At 40.6% G+C, this 18499-nt stretch overlaps 1 protein-coding gene across 2 annotated transcripts; it reads left to right on the top strand.

The window, feature by feature from the left end:
- The first annotated feature begins 11644 nt into the window (after positions 1-11644).
- Positions 11645-13695, top strand: nitr14b (novel immune-type receptor 14b). Of its 2 annotated transcripts, none has more exons than XM_051649083.1 (6): positions 11645-11774; positions 11988-12323; positions 12533-12622; positions 12761-12877; positions 12973-13022; positions 13460-13695. In XM_051649083.1, the coding sequence occupies exons 1-6, from the start codon at positions 11735-11737 to the stop codon at positions 13571-13573; spliced, it is 747 nt and encodes a 248-aa protein (XP_051505043.1). In that variant the 5' UTR covers positions 11645-11734; the 3' UTR covers positions 13574-13695. The 2 variants fall into 2 exon arrangements, with proteins under 2 accessions (XP_051505043.1, XP_051505042.1); XM_051649082.1 differs by having other exon boundaries at positions 12533-12631.
- Positions 13696-18499: the final 4804 nt, after the last annotated feature.

The following is an 18499-nucleotide window of genomic DNA, read 5'->3' as shown; positions in this document are numbered from 1 at the left end:
GGGGAAGTTCGGGGGTTGATTGTTGCACTAATGTGGAATGTAGTCTTTATAATTTTATTTTTAACACACAATCTAATTTCTCTAATGTCAAAATGTCAAATGTTAATATGAGTGGATTGTCTCTCTCCATGTGGAATGTGAATGGGTTGGGGCATCCTATAAAAAGAAGGAAGGTTATTTCTTTTCTTAAACGTAAGAAATATTATATAGTGTTTCTTCAAGAAATGCATCTTTCCCCACAGGAAGCTGAAAAATTTGGGAAGATATGGGGTGGGCATGTTTTCTTTAGTGCTGGCTTAAGTAAGAGCAGGGGAGTCATTACATTGATAAGTAAACATCTACAATTTAGTGTATTTCTCAAACAGATTAAATATAAATTAGGAAGAGTCATTATTGTTTTAGCAGAAATTCAGGGGCAAAGGTTGATTTTGGCTAATATTTACGCACCTAACGCTGATGATCAGGCCTTTTTATAGATCTTGAAGGGATGTTGCAAGCCGCTGGCACCACTCATGATATAATATTGGGAGGAGACTTTAATCTATTGATGAGCTCAGTCCTTGATCATAGTAAAGCAAAAGTGTGTAAGCCCCCTAGAGCAACATTCAAAGGATGTGTAAAAATCTTGGTCTTACAGATATTTGGAGACTTTTGAATCCATATGGTAGGGACTATAAATTTTTTTCATCAGTCTATAAGATTTATTCTAGAACAGATTTTTTTATTCCTAATTTTTTCTGTCATTGATTGCTCAAATGGAAACATCTTAGTCTCAGATCACACCCTGGTGAATTAGAGGTGTTGCCACATACAGAGAAAAAGAAATCATATAATTGTCGCTTTAATGTATCCCTTTTGCAAAATCCTGAATTCCAACAAATGTAAAAGCTGAAATCAATGTTTATATGGAGACCAACTGGTCCTCAGTATCCTCTGTGGGCATGGCTTGGGAGGCACTTAAGGCGGTTCTTAGGGGCCGGATCATACAGTATGCCTCATTCACCAAAAAATCCAAAGCATGAGAACTCGTGGAGTTGGAAGGGAATATTAAAAATGCCGAGGCAGAGCTGAAGCGCCGAATGTCGTCTGATGGCCTCAGAGAATTGACCCGACTGAAATAAAGATATAATACTATTTTGTCAAGATTTTGAGTCGGGGGACAAAGCAGGGAAGCCTTTGGCTAGATATATAAAGCAGAGAGAGTCTTTTTCTACCATTTCCTCAGTGAAATCTGCTGGTGGTGAAATATTTACCTCGGTCATTGACATTAATAATGCTTTTAATGCTTTTAATCTTGATCTCTACAGTTCCACGTCTTTGTCTTCTGATGAAGATATTAGAAACTTTGTGGAACCATTAGAAATCCCTAAACTGATGACTTAGCAAATTCTCTTGATTCTGAGATAAACTTGGAGGAGCTTGATGAGGTAATTAAGGCCTTGCCTACAGGCAATGCTCCAGGGCCAGATGGCTTTGCCGCTGAATTTTTTAGATCTTACGCTACAGAACTGGCTCCACTTTTGTTAGAAGTTTATATGGAATCATTAAAGAATGGAAAGCTTCCGCCAACCATGACACAAGTCCGGATCAGTCTGATTCTTAAAATGGACAAAGATCCAAGCGAGTGTAAGAGTTACCATCCAATTTCCCTGATCCAGTTAGACGTAAAAATATTGTCAAAAATGTTGGCTAACCCATTAAGTAAAGTTATGACATCTCTTATACATATAGATCAGGTGGGGTTTATTCATGGCCGTAGCTCTTCTGATAACATTAGGCATTTCATCAATATCATGTGGTCAGTGGCAAATGATCAGTCTCCGGTCGCTGCCATCTAACTTGACGCCAAAAAGGTATTTGATATGGTAGAATGGGATTATCTTTTTAAGGTTTTGGAAATATACAGGTCTCGGAATAATTTTATTGGATGGATTAAGTTACTTTATAGACACCCGGTAGCGGTGGTACAAACAAATTGATTCATTTCAGATTATTACTTTGGACAGGGGCACCTGTCAGGGTTGCCCTTTTTCCCCATTATTGTTCTGTCTTGCCCTGGAACCATTAGCAGCCGCGATAGGAAGATTACTTTCCAGGGGTGGTGGCGGGAGGTATGGCACATAAGATTTTGCTTTACGCAGATTATATTTTATTATTCGTCACCATCCCCACTAGATCTATGCCTTGCCTCCACAGAATTATTAATTCCTTTTCTAATTTCTCGGGATACAGAGTCAGTTGCTCTAAATCCGAAGCTCTGGCTCTGACAGCATACTGCCCAGTAACGGCTTTTCAGCTGGCCGCCTTCCAGTGGCCGTATTTAGCCATTTTTTTTCTAGCAGAATTGTGTGATTTAGTTAGAGTTAATTTTGACCCCTTAATAAAAAAGTTGTCAAATGATGTGGACAGGTGGGCTTCATAATATTTATCTATGATTGGGAAAGATAATGTTATTAAATTAATTGTATTCCAAAATTCAACTACCTGCTACAATCTCTCTCTATAGATGTACCCCTCTCTTATTTCAAGCAGTTTGATAGCATAGCGAAGTCCTTCATTTGGAATTGTAATCGTCCCAGATTACATTTCAATAAGTTACATAGGCCAATAGACAAAGGTGGGCTAGGCCTACCCAAGATTGTTTTATTATTATGCATTCGGTCTCAGACATTTGGCTCATTGATCGCTTCCACCTGAGAGAGCCCCTCCCTGGTTTTGTTTTGAACAGGAAGTTCTTGCCCCTATTTCACCATTGCAAAGCCTTTCTATCAAACTAATCAAAGAAGTTAAGATACACCCCGTTATCTTGCATTTTCACTCGGTATGGACAAAATTGTCCAGAGCGTTTAATTCAGACATTTATTTAAATGTTGCCTCGAGCATATGTCAGAATACAAAATTATGTATTAATCAGTCCCCTTTCTGCTGGTCAGAGTGGATTGTGAGGGGGGTTACTACACTCGGTGACTTATATGAGAGTGGAGTGTTGAGATCTTTTGAAAATGATGTACAACATTTTAGGATTCCCAGATCTCAGTTCTTTAGGTATTTACAGCTGTGCCACCTGCTCTGTACTATTTCTGAGGGTAGTATACACCTCCCTAAAGCAGCAGATACTCTGGAAGTGGTTTTTACTGCATTTGGAAAAGGCCATGAAGCATCAATGTATTACTCCCTGCTAATTCAGAGGCTCGGGGACAGAGCTTCAACTTCGCTCAAGAGATTATGGGAGAAAGATCTAAACTTGGTATTGGAGGGAGGGAGTGTGGGCTAGGATTCTAAAAAACACCAAGTCTACATCTAGAGATGCAAGGGTGCGCCTTATGCAATTTAAGATTTTACAAAGATTCTATTGGACACCCTCTAGATTGTTTAGGCTGGGTCTTAAAGACACACCCACCTGCTGGCGATGCCAATCAGAAGATGGGGACACAGCCCATGTTTTTTGGTGGAGTGTTAAGATACAAGAATACTGGTTGAGGGTCCAGAGTTTTATGGGTGACATATTAGGTACTCAAATCTCATTTTGCCCCAGACTTTGTATTTTAGATGATGGGGCGGTCATTGATATAGGGTATAAATACATGAAGAATTGGATCCTGGCCAGTGTTATGATAGGCAGACAGGTTATCCTTAGAGGATGGAAGTCGGCTGGAGTGCCCTCATTTCGTGAGTGGTACATAGAGATGGGCAGGGTGGCAGCATTTGAAGAGTGGTCATATAGAATGCTAGGCAACAATGATTTGTTCATTAAGAAATGGCACAGCTATTGAGTCTTTTTAGAAGGCTCTTGGGGAGGGGCAGTGGAGGGAGACGTGTTGTTTTAAATGTGTGTGTTGTAGCCTTTTCTTTTTTTACGTATACTTATTTAGAAATTATATATATATGTTCTACTGTTTTATTGTCTATTTGTGTGTCTTTGTCAATTAGCATTTGACCACTGGGGTATCTGTTTGTGTTGGGTGGGGGTTGGGTAATGTTCGGGGGGAAGGGATGTAAATGATATAATGTGATTCCAAATATTCTGTTAGTTTTATATTTTATTTTTATGTTATATGGAATCAATAAAATTGTTAATATAATAAAAAATGCTTACCAGCACAAAAAATGCAAAGCAACTATTTCCCGGGAGGGTTCTTCAAGGCCTTAACACACTAGAATCTGACAGTAGTTCCAGAAGAATAGATACATTTAAATACATATGTAAAAGCTGTCACTGCATCACAAAATACAAAAAAAAGAACAAACAAAATTTATTTAAACAAAATGTCAAAGTAAAACACAGGGCTGAGGCTTACCAGCAGAAAGGATAGATACGCAAGGAATTATGGATGGAAATCACACTCCCACACACACACACACACACACACACACACAAACCGTGCACTCAAATATCACATTTCACACACTCCAAATAGGATGATAAACACAGCACACCATGCCACCACCAATAGAGGGAGGTAAAGCCTTTCTGCCAGGGATCCCCAGCTCCACACATAAACCAAACACACAATGAATAAATTGAAAACAAACCGGCTGGTTCAATATACAGCCAAATATTCAGTCTCCCCGTCAACAAAGGGGAGAGACTGCGCACAGAATAATCTGATGCCAAGATGGCAGGTTAGGCATAAACTGAAATCGTACCAAACGCACATACACCAACTCTCTCACGCACACACACAGTTCAGCAATACAAGGAACCCAAAAAAAACATCCAAAAAACAAAAATACCATTTAACATATTAAATACCTGAACACATATCTAATCAACAAAAGAAAAAGAAAACACTCAAAATAAAGAAACACAAAACAAACAATAGGGGTAGGCAATCTCCACTAGAACACACACCAAGTTGTTCTCAATTAGTCACACGCTTGATGACCTCAGCTGTGTGGCGGCGTTACGGTAGTCGATCGGAAAAAAGATCGATAAGGCAAAAGTAAGTGTCCGCGCCCCCCTCAAATGCTGAACAAAAGCGAAGTAATCTTATCCAAAAGGATTTCACCCCAAAAATGTTATCCTTCAAGGGTAAGTACTCCACAACGTATATACAAACTGCCGATTAACTGGGATACATGGGACTACACATTACTGAGAACATAAACGGATCACTAAGCTCTGTGAAAATCACCAGACTGCCGTTAAAATAAGGAAACAAATGTATAAAACATACCTGGGGGTTGAGCAATCAATGTATGCGCAGGTAAAAGCACAAGGAAATCCAAAATCTAACACAGGCAAAATGAACTGTTGTTAATACCATGGCAAAAAAGTTTTTAGCCAAACATGCTATTACACCAGCACATACCATTAGATACTGTCGGAAATACAAATGTAGTGGGTAAGTCAGACGTGATACATTCCCAGATACTACCAACCGGCTCTAAATAGGCGGCGACCACTGCTGATTGGCGGTCACAACTGTCAATCAATGATACAACCGGGAGTTAACCCATTCTGCCACACTGTGTAGCTTCGGCGGCAAAAATGGGTGCCTCCTGGTGAACAGCAGTGAACAGGATGGGCCTGGCGCCTCCAGAGGTCTGGCTGCAGTCCTCCTTCTTCTGTGACATTTGGATAGTGGTGTTCCAGAGGGATGGTGGGATACGGACAAAGAAAATGTGTTTTCAGGGGTAGAGTTCCTTCCTCTGATAGCCCTTTTCCATATGGTTCGGGGTCGGGTTCCTGGGCTGAATTCTGGAACTGTTCCACAAGTTTCCACTGCAGAAAAGGCCATACCGGGGTGGAAAAATTGGTTCCGCACCAGCCCCAAAAGCTTTATGATCTCTACGCAAGAACCGATTACGTCAGGGGGCGGAGGGCGGTATAATGTTTCGTCACCAGGTCAAGTTTTCAAAACAACAACAGTAGCTACTCTCTGCAGTACTTCTTCACTACATAACAACAATAAAAAAAACTCACAAAAATGTCAGTCATCAAAAGTGTTGAGGAAACGCAGACAAAACGAATTGCAAAATGGTCTTCTACAAAGATTCAGATAAATAGAGTGATTGCAAAGGAGAAAACAAATTTGTCTATGAGGAGATACAGCAAGAAATGATGCACGTTCGGTGTCCTCTGCAGCTGATCTCAGTAAATTATTAGATTTGCCAACTTTGTTGAACACTATGTTCCTAATAAAGTGCCCAATGTGGTATTCTGCTGTTGTAGCCCATCCGCCTCAAGGTTGGATGAGTTGTGTATTCTGAGATGCTATTCTGCTCACTACAATTATACAGGGTGGTAATCTGAGTGACTGTAGCCTTTCTGCCAGCTCGAACCAGTCTGGCCATTCTCCATTGACCTCTCTCATCAACAAGGCGTTTCCACCTGCAGAACTGCCACTCACTGGATGTTTTTTGCTTTTGGTACCATTCTGACTAAACTCTAGAAACTGTTATGCATGAAAATTCCAGGAGATCAGCAGTTACAGAAAAACTCAAACCAGCCCGTCTGGCACCAAAAATCATGCCACGGTCGAAATCACTGAGATCACATTTTTTCTGATGGTTGATGTGAACATTAACTGAAGCTCCTGACCCATATCTGCATGATTTTATGCATTGCACTGCTGCCATGCGATTGTCTGATTAGATAATTGCATGAATATGCAGGTGTACAGGTGTTCCTTATAAAGTGCTCAGTGAGTTTATGCTATGGCAATTATCTGCTACACCAATGTTAATAACAATGACACTGTTACAGTTCATAGTACTTAGCAAGTTAAGCCACATTAAAAAGTTCATACAAAATAATCTAATTTCGTTACCTGTTGTCTTGAGCGTTGATGTCGTCTCTGGCAATTTTGTTGAGGTATTTAATAATGTTGGATTGTATTTCTCTGTATGTTATGTCCTTAAAAGCAGAACTAAAACTGTACACAAACACTGTTTGTTTAATGGCAGGTGAGAGTCATTTAAAACTACCACGTAGCCACGTAACCTGTTACATCACCGCTCAGGTTTCAAGTCAGTGGAAAAGTGCTGTCATTTAGATTGCCCCACCCTTGAACCAGCTGTGCACAGGCTCTGCACTAGAACCATCGCAATTTTGGTGGAAAAGGACTATGAGCAAGTCGTCAATCTCTCTTAGCCGGCAGACATGGTACATCAATCCCCAGTAGGGCCACAAAAAGGTTCCTCTCAACTCCTCTGAGCTTGTGCAAAGTGTCACCTTAGCACAGCTCCTGGGTCACATTGAGGAGAGTCAAGGCATACTCCAAAATAGGCTGTCCGCCCTTTCAGGACCTGTGCCTCAGGAAACAGATTCCTGCCTTAGGAACAGGCCCATAATGCTAGAGCTGACTGCTGGGTTCGGTTCTGGATGGAGTCTTCTGTCAGGAATTGTTGAGAGAACCCATGTGCAGACAGTCAAATGCTCAAAATTCTTTATTTTATAAAAAGATAAGAACAAACACAACACTGGGCACAAAAATATAACTCAAAAGACCCAGACTAAAGCCAACATGGCAGAAAACAAAACAACCAACAAGAGGGTAAAAAACAAAGAAAAATACTTGAAATAAAACTAGATAAAAATAAACAAATATACAAGAACCAACAGGAAAGCACAGAATAGGATGGAACCAAGAGGAAGAATCCAGCACAAGACAAAAGACACAAGGAGAATATAAAGCGAAGAAATCAGGAGGCAAACAAGGAGGACAAATGATCATGGAAACGAGGGGGCGGGCCATGAAACGAGACAGGGAAAATAAACAAGCAGGGTAAATGCTGAGTATACTTCTGTGTCGAACCTACAGCTTAGGCTCTGTGTCGTGGCCAATGCATTGGTTTGCATTTATAGTTCTGTGTTGGTGTTTGCATCGGTCTATGATTACACAGCCAAAATGCTATTTATACATAAATAAACAAAAGCAATGTAATTTGTGGATTCAAAAGCATTTATTAAATTAAAAATGAGTTCAAAGTATGTGAACATGTTGAAATTTAGGTAGGCTACATATTATTAATATTGCATGTTGCCTGTATTGCTAGGAGCAAATAAATGAGAAAAATACTGTATGCTTGCTCATGGGTCACTTAAATAATAATAAATACATATTTTGGTATACTTTTGATGTTCTGTGCTGAAAAAGAAATCATCAAATTAATTCATAACTATACCTCGTGTGGCGAACACTAAATGGGTGTCGTTTTAAAGACTTTACAATGCATATGGGCAATATAACCAACTCTTACCAGGTGCTTTTTAATTTGCTGACAAATTAGAAGTGTTCCATTGCATTAACTTATGAAATATGATTATTTACTGTACACAATATTTCCAAACATACAATCAAATCATCATCCAGATAGGAAAGTTCACAAGTAGAGTACAACACATATTATTTCACTCACATATCAAATTAAAGGAATAGTTCAACCAAAAATGAAAATTCTCTCATCATGTACTCACCCTCATACCATCCCAGATGTGTATTACTTTCTTTCTTCTGCAGAACAAAAACAAAGATTTTTAGAAGAATATCTCAGCTCTGTAGGTCCATACAATGCAAGTGAATGGGTGCCAACATTTTGAAGCTCCAAAACGTACATAAAGGCAGCATAAAAGTCATCCATAAAACACCAGTGGTTAAATCCATATATTAAGTCCTTTTTTACTATCACTTTCCACTTTCACTTTTTTTTTTTTTTTTTTTTTTTTTTTTTTTTTTTTTTTGGTGGTATGAATTATTTGTGTATATCGCCACTTCCTGGGCAGGGAGGAGAATTTATGGTAAAAACTGACTTAAATATTGATCTGTTTCTCACCCACACCTACCATATCACTTCTGAAAATATGGATTTAACCACTGGAGTCTTATGGATTACTTTTATGCTGTGTTTATGAGCATATTGGAGCTTCAAAATTTTGGCATCTATTCACTTGCATTGTATGGACTTACAGAGCCGAAATATACTTCTAAAAATCTTTGTTTGTGTTCTGCATAAGAAAGAAAGTCAAACACATCTGGGATGGCATGAGAGTGAGTAAATGATGAGAGAATTTTTCTTTTTTGGTAAACTATCCCTTTAATATCAAGTAAAAGCCCTAAGGAAAAAAAAAGAGAGTATAAGAGTTTATAAGGTGTGAACAGATATCTTTTGTCGCATTTTGCTTGTAACTTCATGAAACCAGACAGAAGATAAAAACAGCAGATGCTCCCGACTGAGACAATGGCTTTAATGGTCCTGAGTCCAAATACAGTGTGATATAAAGCATAAATAATAAAATAGTCCAGGTAAAATGCGACGCTACCTCAGATATTGTTATTAGGGTGGTCTCTGGTAAGGGGGGGTGGTCTTTTGTCTCTGTTTACAAAGTGCACCAATCACAGCTGTTGTGGTCTGCGATGACGCGACACGCAGTTACAGTTTTGAAGAGGTGTAGGCTATGCCATAAATGCCGTAAGTTCTACGCAGAATTATAAATCGCCCTTTAACCAGTGGCGAATTCTCAGGGCCAGTAAAGCCTTCTCTGCTGGCCTAACATGCCAAATAAATTAATATTTTTCATCCTTTCATTCTCAATCACCTTTTTGCCTATGTATTTTTAATCGCATTCCACTCTTAATTAATCTACAATAAATAGAGAAAAACAAAAATTTTATCCAGTCAGAATTTATTCCTTGGTGCTTACAAGCAAAGTGTGACAACTGTTTCACAAATCGCATGCCCGAATCCGAAGCAGCACGTGAGTCTTAGCTCCACCCTGTCAGGCCTTTCTTCAGAATCCCTCAACAGTGCAAATGAATGGGCAACTAAAGTCAGATTGTCAGATTCATCAGCCAATCAGATTGATTTATTTGTTCTTGGTGGGTGTGATCTTTAGGATATGTCCCGGTCGAGGCCTTCTAGCTGGCCTTTAGTGACGCAATCATGCTTTAAGTGATGTATGTAATTTAAAGCGAAAAGCGTAAGATCAAGCTGTCTGACGAGTTGGCTGTCATCACTGCTGGTATCGCCGTTGAGAAAGAGATCCTTATGGATTTACAAACACGAGATGTTCTGCATGATCGTGCGATTGATTAATTAAACAAGAAAGGAGGACTGATTTTCACCTCAAGCAAATTGGTAAGTGCTTTTTGCATTGTTATAGCAACATCAGGAGTTGTCTAAGTGTAAATTAGGCTGCTTAAGCATTTAGTGTCGGATCAAGTATTGAAAAGTAGTGCTGTGTTCCATTCAACTCAGAAAGATGGATTTTACAGCTTCCTACTAGGAAAAGTGCAATGGAATGCACCTTGAAGTCAGAATTACAACTTGTAGGCTCGTGCAGAAATTCTAAACTCTGCCAAGATGCAGGTGCATGATGTCACACAAACATGTGGACACTCAGGGAGATCTACAAAGTAAGTGATAAACATTCACTTTATTAAGTAATATCTATAAATGAGTTTGTTTTCCACATTTCATGATATTAAAGTTGTTTAACAAATGCCTGCAGAAACAGGTGTATAAAACAATATAATCTCTTTTGATAATCGTCACCTGAAGCACAAATGCTAGTGCTGCAGCATTGTTTATCAGTTGGGTTGCTAGGAGACATCTCTAATGAGAGTCAAACCCCTGCTAAGCTAACGGGAGCGTTGCAGTTCTGAATATCGGGGAATGGAATGCATTTATGGTCGGAGATATCAAGTAGAATATCCCACATCAAACTTGAATGAAACACAGCATAACCATGTACCCTGACGAAACAAAATTTATTGCAAGCAACATTTAAATCGCAAATATTATTAGATAGATTTTTTCCAGGTATTATAAACCTCCTTGGTAGATTCATATGAAAAATTATGATTTTTGAATGTCTGTTCGGGAGACGTTCATTTCACAAAACAGTCATGCTGCAGTTAAAATTAGGCTTGCTTGAGAATTAAGTGTCGTTTCAAGTTCTGGCTTTAGTACGTGGACATGTTTTTAAAATGTCAGTTGGTATTATTAGTTAGCTGCGACTTAATGTATGATGCCCAAAGGCATAGGGTGTCTAATTCATTGTGAAACTGTGTTTTCTTAATGGCATGAATCACACTGAAAGGCCTAGACTTAAAATGCACGACCCGCCACTGCCTTTAACACATGGAAAACACAACAGAAAGTCCAAAACAACATAATATAACAAAAGTGTCAGGATCCTGCCACTAAAGTAAAAAACAAGACTAGACAGAGGTGACAGGATCCTGACAAACGCAGCCCTGATCAGCTCTAATTCCGATCAGATTTTAGAAAATTATTTTGTTGTCAGTTGGAATATATGCATTACTACAGCATTAAAAAAAGAAATGAGTTAAACGTCATATTAAAGTTATCGCATGATTTCCAAGGAGACCCCCCAAGAATGCACAAATTAGCTTTCCCTAGACCCCCCGCCGCCCAACCTGGAAATAAATATCTTTACACAGCCAACCCAGCAAAACATATTTTGAAACACTTTTTTCAGAAACTTACTAAGAAAGTGAAGGCCTTCATTGTCTTCTATTTATACTTTATATAAAATATAGATTGATATAAGCATGTAGGTAATTAGTAAACAAACAGAATTTGTCTTGTATGCCAAAAGGTGACTGTGGAACTACAGTGTGAAGAGGACATTTTTTTTCTTTTTATGTGTCTTAACCAATGGTATTTAATGTGGTTAGTCAAAGGAGTATATAAGAAACTCCTGCTTTGCAATAAAACTGTTTGATAAAGTACATGGATAGCAGAAAGTTGTGATATTGATTTCATAATGATTCCTTGGGCGTTAATTGCTGTTCTGAGTATTGTATGTAAGTCATGCTTAATTTTGTCTGATTTAAAACCTGTATTTGTATTTATTAGTATTTACTTAAATGACTGCTGCTATTACTTTATTTAGAGTTTCCCGTGTGATTTTTCACAGATAATGTACCCACTATGTTCATTAGTTACCTGTTTAAGTTGAATAACAAGCCATGTGGACAATTTTTGCATTAACCTGTAGATATCGCCTGTTTTCTCAGGTACTGCACGTCCTCGTGTTCATCAACCAAATAAAGTCATAAATGTGGCACTTGGTGACACAGTCACTCTGAGGTGTTCTGCACAAGTAAACACAGACATTTTTTGGTATAAGCAAACTGTTGGACAACAACCTCGAGTCATATCAGTATTTCAGAAATTTGGAATACCCATTTTTTACAATGAATTCAAAAATGATCGATTCCAGGGCAACAGACTGGGCAGCAACTGCAATCTGATAATTTCAAACACAATTCAGTCAGATGAAGCAGTCTATTATTGTGGATCAAAAGCATTGTATATTGAATTTGGAAGTGGAACACAGCTGTTAATTAAAGGTGCATCTTCCAATTAAATGTACAAATTGGTAGTCCTAACTGAATTGCTGTCTAGAGTCTACATTGTGACATTGTCATTTTAATAGTTTAATATATGTTATACAGTATTAATTTTGCCAATATGTGCTTGTCATGCACAGTGGCTTATACTGTAGATATTTGTGCATCTCTACCACAATGATAAATTCACTTGATTATTATTTGTACAGCATCAACAATCTTAAAGTCTGGTCATCTGAATGACTCCATTGAGTTTCTACAAAAATGCTATGGAAACATCACAAAACAAGTGAAGACTGGTAAACGTGGTATTGCTTTCTTTCACTTAATAACATTTGTGACAAAAGTGCATTTAACATACCAAACCAATGTATTCATAATAAATGTAATAACATATAACATGTGCATAAAGTGTTAAATTTGCATTGAAATTTCAGATGAGAAGCTCCATCCAGCAGTGTATGGGTTGGCAGTAGCTTTGGGGCTCTGTGGAGTTCTAGTTTTTGCTCTCATGTGCTTGATATTTAAGAGAGGAATGTGTGAACAGTGGCTGAGTAAGTGTTAAATCTAAAAGTCATAAAATCTTTTTGTTTTTTCCCCCTATAATTTAAATGAAAATGCATATGAATGTTTCTCCACTTTTTAACAGTGAGGGATTCTAGACAAGACAACCGAATTAGAGGGCAGTCAAGTGCTCAGGTAAGAGGATATTTTTTTCTAAATACTGTATTAATGAGGAAATTACTTTTAGTAATGGTTTAAATGTTGTCACAAAGTCATTTTGATTAGTGTGCAACATTACAGCCATTACTTGTCTCAAACTAATACAGTATGAATGCTGTATATCAGAATAGCAGTGTATGGCAAAAGCAGAATTTAAATATATGTGACTGTTATTTTGTTTAACTCCAACTACTAAATTGTACAATTGCTGTTCTAATGGTTGATAAGAGTAATTTTTGTACTGTAATATGCTCATTTTAACTTTATAATATCATGTAACTTTTTGGGATATACTGTATAAGTGTATCTGGTGTGATTGTAATGGTTTGCTTTAATGTTATGAATATGGTCAAATAAAATGAAGCCAGTTTTATAAATTTGGAAAGAAATAAAAAATAACACTTTTTCTTCAGGATTCTGATGATGAGAATTTGACATATGCAGCCCTGCGATTCAGACAGAAAACAATGAAACCTGCAGAAACTGTTGTGCGGTATTTGATGGATGGAAATGTTGATCAAAATTAATAAATTATAATTGATAATTTCTTTTTAAAGATTTTCCATTTTACATGCTGTGCACAGCATTTGTCATTTGTATTGTTTCTAATGCAGTCTTTTGTTGTTTTTACATATATGGACATTTTCAATAAAGACAGAAAGCTGAAATGCTAATAAATTGTTTGCATTTACACATTTTTATTGCATGTGTAAGAAGATGCTTAAATGGCACTGCCTTCACTTAAGATGTATTTTTGAGGTAAATAAAATACACATCTAATTGTAACAAATCTCTTACAGTAAAAAATAAGTTCAAACAACTAATCGAATAGTAAATTTCAAATATAAAATGTATAAATGTTTACTGATGAGAGATTAATACATAAATGTGTTTTTTCAACTCTTAAGACTCTTAAAAATCTTAAGAATCACAAAACCATATAGGCATTTGTATATTTCTCCACTGCTGACACAGCAGAGGATGTAAGTTTCTCTGCACTGTAAAAGCAACACAGGCATGAAGATGTTGTTGTGCAGCAAATGTGTGTGATTGCTCAAATAGTTGTTTGATTAATATTGTTCCCTATCTGTCACTCACTCGACATTGTGTCGATGTAGTGACACTAGGGGTCACTCTTGGGAGCCCAAAACTCCTCTGGTCTTTGAAAAAAGGCCAATGAAAATTGGCGAGTGGTATTTGCATACCACTCCCCCGAATATACAGGTATAAAAGGAGCTGGTATGCAACCAATCATTCAGATTTTCTCTTCGGAGCCGAACGGTTGATGCTCACTGAGCTGAATTCTCACGGCTGAATTCTCCACACTGGTGCACTGCAGAGAACGCCCCTGGGCGCTTTGGCAGAAATAAAAGAGGATATTCTGAAAAAAAGAGTATAATTCTCTAAAAGAGCGGCACACACGGAACAGCTTTTTAAAGATGCCTTTCCGTTTGTGAGTTATTCCTGGTTGCGGTCGCTATCTCTCACCTTCTGACAGTCACGATCGCTGTCTTTCGTGTCTGGGCGCTATGCACGCAGAGACAGCGTTCGTGGATGGGTCATGTACTCATTTCGAGAACATGACCATGGTAACGTTGCGGCCGCGGCTTGCCTTCGTAAGAAAGCAAGCCACCCCAGTGGCTCCCCACCTCGGTCCTTCTACCTACAGGTATGAGGCCAGCGCGGCTAGCACTGGGGGTAATTTGGGGACCTCAATGGGACCACCTCCGCCGGGTATCCCCCCGACGGATCTCCCATTCCCCAGCACGCTCGTTTGCCCCGATCGGGCTTCCGGATGAGTCCGCCGGCTCATCTCACGGCGAGTTCGACCTCTTGTTCGGAGCTCGTCCAGTCGGACGTGGAAGCCTCAGCTGGGCTCCCCCCCTCGGGTACGGTCGCCCAGTCACAGGCTGACGCGGAGATGACGGACATGCTTTCCCGGGCAGCCGTGAGTGCGGGCTAGAGTGGAACCCTCCGCTCTCCCCTGAACCCTCGTGGCTCGATGATTGGTTCCTGGGCCCGTGGCGCCGCTCACTGCCACGCCCCGCTCCAGTTCCTTTCTTCACGGAAGTGCATGAGGAGCTGACATGGTCATGGGAGGCACCTTTTACTGCCCGGTCCCGATCTTTCAACTCCCCTGCCCTCACTATCCTCGATGGTGGGGTGGCCAAAGGGTATTCGGCGATCCCCCGGTGAATAAGGTGCTTGCGGTGCACCTATGCCCGTAGAGTGCCGCCACCTGGCGCGGGCGCCCGAAGCTCCCGTCCAAGGCCTGTAGGTTTACGTCGTCCCTGACGGCCAAGGCCTATGGTGCCGCTGGACAAGCCACCTCCGCCCTGCACGCCATGGCTCTCCTGCAAGTCCACCAAGCCAAGGCGCTAAAGGTACTGCATGAGGGTAGTTCCACCCCGGGATTGATGCAGGAACTGCGCTCGGCGACCGACCTCACCCTCCGGGTGACAAAGGTCACGGCATGGTTTCTCGGGCGGGTGATGTCCACCTTGGTGGTCCAGGAGCCATTTCCCAGGTTGGCCTGTTCGGCAACACAGTCGAGGACTTTGCCCAGCAGTTCTCGGCAGTGAAGCAGCAGACAGAAGCTATCCAACACATCCTGCCCCGGCGCGGCTCAAGATCCCGCACCCCGTCTGCTCGTCGCCAAGGGAACCTGCTCCGCAGCAGCCTGCCCCCATGGCCCGGCCCCAGCGTGGAGCCCACCGCAGTGGAGGGCTGAGAGGAGAATCTTTTGTTACCTTTTCATTTAATTTCGCTGCATGCCCAAGTGGCTGCGGTACCCAAGAGTTCAGCAAAAGAGCGGTTTCCTTGTTCCCTGGGTCACATAACCGGTGCGCACGGCCGTCATCAGGACCACCGTCCACCATTCCATTTCGGCAGGTCTACCGCCGTAAACCAATTTTGATGCCGGATGCTCGCTAGAATGCGTTTTTGTATCAGCATCTTGAACGGGAGTCTGTGTAAAGCCCGGTTCAGTACTCGCAGGTCCAAGATTGGCTGCAACCCACCGCCTTTCTTCGGTACAATGAAGTAGGGGCTGTAAAACCCTGTCTTCATCTCGGCCGGAGGGACAGGCTCTATCGCACCCTTCAGTAGGAGGGTGAATCGTGTTGCCGAGTAGGACGGTCTGGACCAGCCATCGCGACGGGTTGGAAAGCGCAAGCCACGCGTCCAAGCTTCGGGACGAGGGGGACCAAGGGGACAATCTCGTCAGACGTACCGGCGAGTGGGGCCTCGCGGCGGGGCGGAGCCTGAGGTGCCAGATCGTGCCGTGGCCGTGCTGAGTTCAGGGACATTGAAGCACTTACATGGCTCCTTGTGACCACCCCCGGAACAGCCTAGGACGGGGGAGGAAGTGGCCTGTCCTCGTGACCTGTGGAGACCGTCACATCAGGGGTGGATTTGTGCCACAGCTGGGCACGCAGGGACTGGGAGACTTGACCAAGGCACCTCTCGGTATATGCATTTCCCCCAGTGAGCCTACTTGCACAGACCCTGTACAAGGTCAGGGAGGATGAGGAGCAGGTTGTCCTGGTAGCACCCTATTGGCCCACCCAGACATGGTTCTCGGACCTCACGCTCCTCGCGACAGCCAGCCCCCCCACCCGGCGAATTCCCCTGAGGAAGGACCTTATTTCTCAGGGATGGGGCACCATCTGGCACCCACGACCAGACCTCTGGAATCTCCATGTCTGGCCCCTGGACGGGACGTGGAAGACTTAAGTGGCCTACCACCCGTGGTGGTAGACACGATCACTCAGGCTAGCGCCTCCTCTACGAGGTGCCTGTATGCCTTGAAGTGGTGTCTGTTCACTAAGTGGTGTTCTTCCCAACGTGAAGACCCCCAGAGATGCGCAGTTGGGTCGGTGCTTTCCTTCCTGCAGGAGAGGTTGGAAGGTTGGTGGTTGTCCCCCTCCACCTTGAAGGTGTATGTAGCCGCTATAGCGGCACACCACGACACAGTGGACGGTAAGTCCTTAGGGATGCACGAAATGCTATTTCTAGCCATTTTACATGCACATTACCAGGCACAATCATATTTGTTTATCAAGAAAATTCACGTTAGATCATAATTTCTTTTTTTCTAGTAAGACCTTTGATATTAGGGCAAAAATCTTATTCTTGATAATAATATTTGTATTGTTTTCCTGTAAAAATATCTAAAAATTCTTAAAACAAGATCAATTTGATTTATCTTGTTTTAGAAACAACACTGCATCTACCTTTCCATTTACCATCAGACAAGTATCCATCTAAACATGCAGGTGGAAAATTACTTACACAAATAGACATAAAAACAATTATAAATGTAAAAATAATAATTATAATGATGATAATAATCACTGAAATATAAATCATGGTTTGAGGTGAATGTGTTTTGTATTATTTTCGTTTTAATCACAGATGTATAGACTGCAGAGTTGTGGTCACAATAAACTGCTCTGTGGAAATAAAGCGAACTGAACTCAAAGCACCTCCTGAGCTGAGATGTCTGAGGTAATTTGCAGCACTCATAGATGATAATGTTCTTGCAAAAAAAAAAAAAAAAAATTCAAAAGACAGAAACAAAGAAAGAGTGAGAACCTTTTACATGCACGTGTTCCACGAGACCGCACGCCTCCATTCAAACAGCATGTCTTAGACGGCTTTTCTGTCATCTGTTCTTAATAATATAAAAAAGTGTGTTTCTTCAAGCACGTGTCTGTGTGTCTACAGGCAAATTATTTGTAATATTAATTTGATAATAATAATATCCTAATAATAATAATAATAATTTATTACATTAATGGGAAAATGAGCCAAATATCGTCTTGACATCGTCAGAGGAATCAGCTATGGGCGATCACTCTGATCATTGTCGATCCCTGAGATCATCATCTGTTGGCACAACCCTAATGTGTATTTCTTTCAATAAATTAACAAAATGTTCAGACAGTCTCCTTGCTGGTTTTTCCAACACATTCAGAATCATTACTGCTTTTGCCGGTGTTACTGCGGCTCACTTCGTGCATGCGCTTGTAAAATTTAAATTTTAAAGGCTCATTATTATGGTTTAGTATTTCTCTGTAATGTAGAACAGTGTCAGCAATGTTACTTATAACATTCTTTCTCAGCCCTGGAACTCAACCATTTTCTGATGCCCCCCAAAAAATATATATTTATGTAGTTAAATTAATATCATGTTGACTAATGGCTTAAACTAACGACTACTAGTCGACTAGGAAAATCTTTGGTCGGGGGCAGCCCTAGTGAACTGTGTGATGAAAAGCACATAGTAGGGGTGTAAATCGTACGTTTCATCATGATACGATCTTTTATCGATTATTTTTGCCTGCGATCTCATATTTGCAGATAATTCAATGTCTGCCACAATACGATTCAATTCACGGGCCTGAGATCGATATTCCAATATTATGTGCCTATTTTACACAATCAATTAC

Source organism: Myxocyprinus asiaticus, chromosome 22, assembly GCF_019703515.2.
Source record: "Myxocyprinus asiaticus isolate MX2 ecotype Aquarium Trade chromosome 22, UBuf_Myxa_2, whole genome shotgun sequence".
NCBI classification, from domain to species: Eukaryota; Metazoa; Chordata; class Actinopteri; order Cypriniformes; family Catostomidae; genus Myxocyprinus; species Myxocyprinus asiaticus.
The sequence above is the reverse complement of the archived record's forward strand: the minus strand, read 5'-3'. Positions and strand labels throughout refer to the sequence as shown.

Excerpts from the sequence above, each read along its gene's own strand:
- nitr14b (XM_051649082.1), top strand. The coding sequence starts at position 11,735 with ATGATTCCTTGGGCGTTAATTGCTGTTCTGAGTATTGTAT. Across the intron at positions 11,775-11,987 it reads TGCTGTTCTGAGTATTGTAT|GTACTGCACGTCCTCGTGTT; the intron begins GTAAGTCATGCT and ends CTGTTTTCTCAG. Across the intron at positions 12,324-12,532 it reads AACACAGCTGTTAATTAAAG|CATCAACAATCTTAAAGTCT; the intron begins GTGCATCTTCCA and ends TTATTTGTACAG.